Source organism: Morus notabilis, unplaced genomic scaffold, assembly GCF_000414095.1.
Source record: "Morus notabilis unplaced genomic scaffold, ASM41409v2 Scaffold6290, whole genome shotgun sequence".
In the NCBI taxonomy this organism is placed as follows: Eukaryota; Viridiplantae; Streptophyta; class Magnoliopsida; order Rosales; family Moraceae; genus Morus; species Morus notabilis.
The window spans coordinates 345-2894 of record NW_010358551.1 but is presented as its reverse complement, the minus strand read 5'-3'; the positions used below and the strand labels follow the sequence as shown (position 1 = coordinate 2894).

At 39.8% G+C, this 2550-nt stretch overlaps 1 protein-coding gene across 1 annotated transcript; it reads right to left on the bottom strand.

Annotated features, from left to right (window-relative positions):
• Positions 1–73: 73 nt before the first annotated feature.
• LOC21384012 (protein transport protein Sec61 subunit alpha) lies at positions 74–2186 on the bottom strand (the record flags this gene model as incomplete). The annotated part of the gene is made up of 4 exons (XM_010092757.2): positions 2062–2186; positions 1068–1441; positions 595–822; positions 74–428 (listed from the first exon to the last, which is right to left on the bottom strand). Coding segments are annotated over exons 2-4 (927 nt in total), but the record flags the coding sequence as incomplete, so codon positions are not given.
• Between the last annotated feature and the right edge of the window lie 364 nt (positions 2187–2550).

The following is a 2550-nucleotide window of genomic DNA, read 5'->3' as shown; positions in this document are numbered from 1 at the left end:
CAATAAAACAGTCAGAATGCTAAAGAAGAAAAGATCGTCTCCAACATGTCAGAAAAGCACCAAAGTCCTGTACCTGGGAGATGAAGTAAAGATTAGACACAAGTGCAGATTGGAGAATGATGGGCATGTTCGAGGTGTAGAACAGTTTGATAGGATAAGATCCCTGTTGTCCACGTGCATTCTTCGATCTCACAGGGAGGACGACACGGAATCCTTGGAAGTAGATTACTATAAGGAAGATGAGGACTGTAGCGAGTAGGTTTGTTACATTCGGAAGATTTTGCCGATAAAAGGCCTCACGAAGAGCACGAACCTTGTCTGTTCGAGTAATTAGGAGATGGAACAGAGCAATGACAGCACCCTCAAATTCAGCTCCACGACCACTGTTGATGGTGGTCGGACTGAAGGCTTTCCAGATAATGTTTTCACTGAAAAAGAATTGACTGAACTCTTTACGCAAATCTAAATAAATAGAAAAATTCGATAAAACTCTAAGGCCGTAAGTAATAGGTATAAAGATTTTCACGCAACAATTCCAGCTGAAAGGAACATATTGTTAGGGAGAGGGGGGACTAAGAGAAGCATTAAACTCACCAGATATTGGTTGCTATGAAAAGTGAAATTCCAGAGCCGAGACCATATCCTTTCTGAAGAAGTTCGTCCAAGCAGATGACGATGATCCCAGCAAAGAAGAGCTGAAGGATGATAAGAATAGCATTTCCAACTCCAAGTTGGTCAACGCTACCGTACATCCCAGAGACAACATACGCAACAGCCTCACCGATGGCTATCAAGATGCCCAATAACTTTTGTGCACCATTCCTGGGAAGTAAAAATAGAGATCGTCATTCTTAATTTTAATGATAACACAAGCTCTAGAAATCAGCATGCACTAACAGAAGAAAAAGAACTAGAATCATTTCAAAATTGGGAAATCGATTAACAGTCAAACTTATTAAATCACGGCGAACTAAGCAAACCTAAAGCAAGAAAACGCTACAAATATAATGTAAAACAACCCAATTAGGCCAGAAACTGCATTAACATTAGTTCGGAAAGATACGTACAAGAGGGCGCGATCCTCACGGACATTGTTGTCCACTTCAATGATCTTTGAACCAGCAAGAAGCTGCATCACAAGTCCGGATGTCACAATGGGTGTGATTCCGAGCTCCATAACAGTTCCACGGTTCGAGGCAAGGATGACACGCATCCAATAGAACGGATCCGCCCCCGTTGTGGAGTGAATGCCATACAGAGGGAGCTGACTGCACACCAAGAAGATGAAGAGGGAGATGACGGTGTATATGACCTTCTCTCTGAATGGGACCTTTCTGTCAGCGCTCTGGACCTCAGGAAGAAACGCAAGAAAAGGTCTCACCAAGTGAAGCACTCGAAACCCACCTCCCATCTTGCTTTGCCAAGACTAAGCCAATCCCACCTGAATCATCCAATCATTTCACCCAAAAAAAAAAAAATCAATCCTTATGCAGACCCCATGTCCCAAAAGGGGACAAAAAAACAATATAAACATAGAGAAGGAAAAAAAAAAACCCCCCGTTTCTATCCATTAATTTGATCTTTCTCAAAGCGAGGCGAGATCCAAATTTACAAGATGTTAAATTTCTTTCCCGATACAAAAATAAAGGAAAAATAATGTTTCTATCAAAATCAGGTATTCAATCCCTAGCCTGCGATTCAAAAATTCATCTTTACTCAAATATCGCTGTATAAACCATGCATTAAAGGAAAACAATACGTATTTCGTCAAATCTGATCACCTGATAATCAAGGATGAAGCTCAAACTTATAATAATTTGAAAAAATTACACCAGTTTAGCCTTAAAAAAACCATCAAAATTAAAAATTACAGCTAAAAGATCGCATAAATACATATCTTCACGAAATACAGATCCAAAAATGCATGCAAAAGAGAGATTTACACGAACATATAGATCAGAATAATCGGAAGACCAGTAAATCGAACAGATCTGAAAATACAACAGAAAACAGATCGAAAAGAGATAGAAATGATAATAAGAATTAAGAAAATGGTCTCACAAGCTTGATCTATGGAGAAGAACGAAACCCTAGCTTCGATTTTTGACTCCCGAGAGAGGAATTTTTTATGGGAGAATCGCAGATCTGAAGGGAGAAGCTTAAAACAGAGAAATGGGGAAGGACCTTAAATGAAGGCGATGGTGTTAAATTAATAATGTTAAAAATAATTGGAAAAATAGGGTCGTGCGAGCGCGTGTGAATAACGTCTTGGTACACGAAGTCAGTTCCAATGGATGTAAGCCACGTGGAGGAAGAGAGGGACGTGGAGGAGAGACGGCTTGTTTGACCTTATTGGACACAACTTGTCAATAGAATTAGAAACCAGAAAATGCCTCTCTTTGGCTATATATGTAAATCTATTCTCTTTTTTTTTTTTCAATTGGACAAATAGATGTTAATTAGAGTTGTCAATTGTGTTGGGTCATTCATAGACGGTTCGGTACAGCCCACTACAGAGCTGGGTTTGGTACGGCCCTATATTGTTACGAG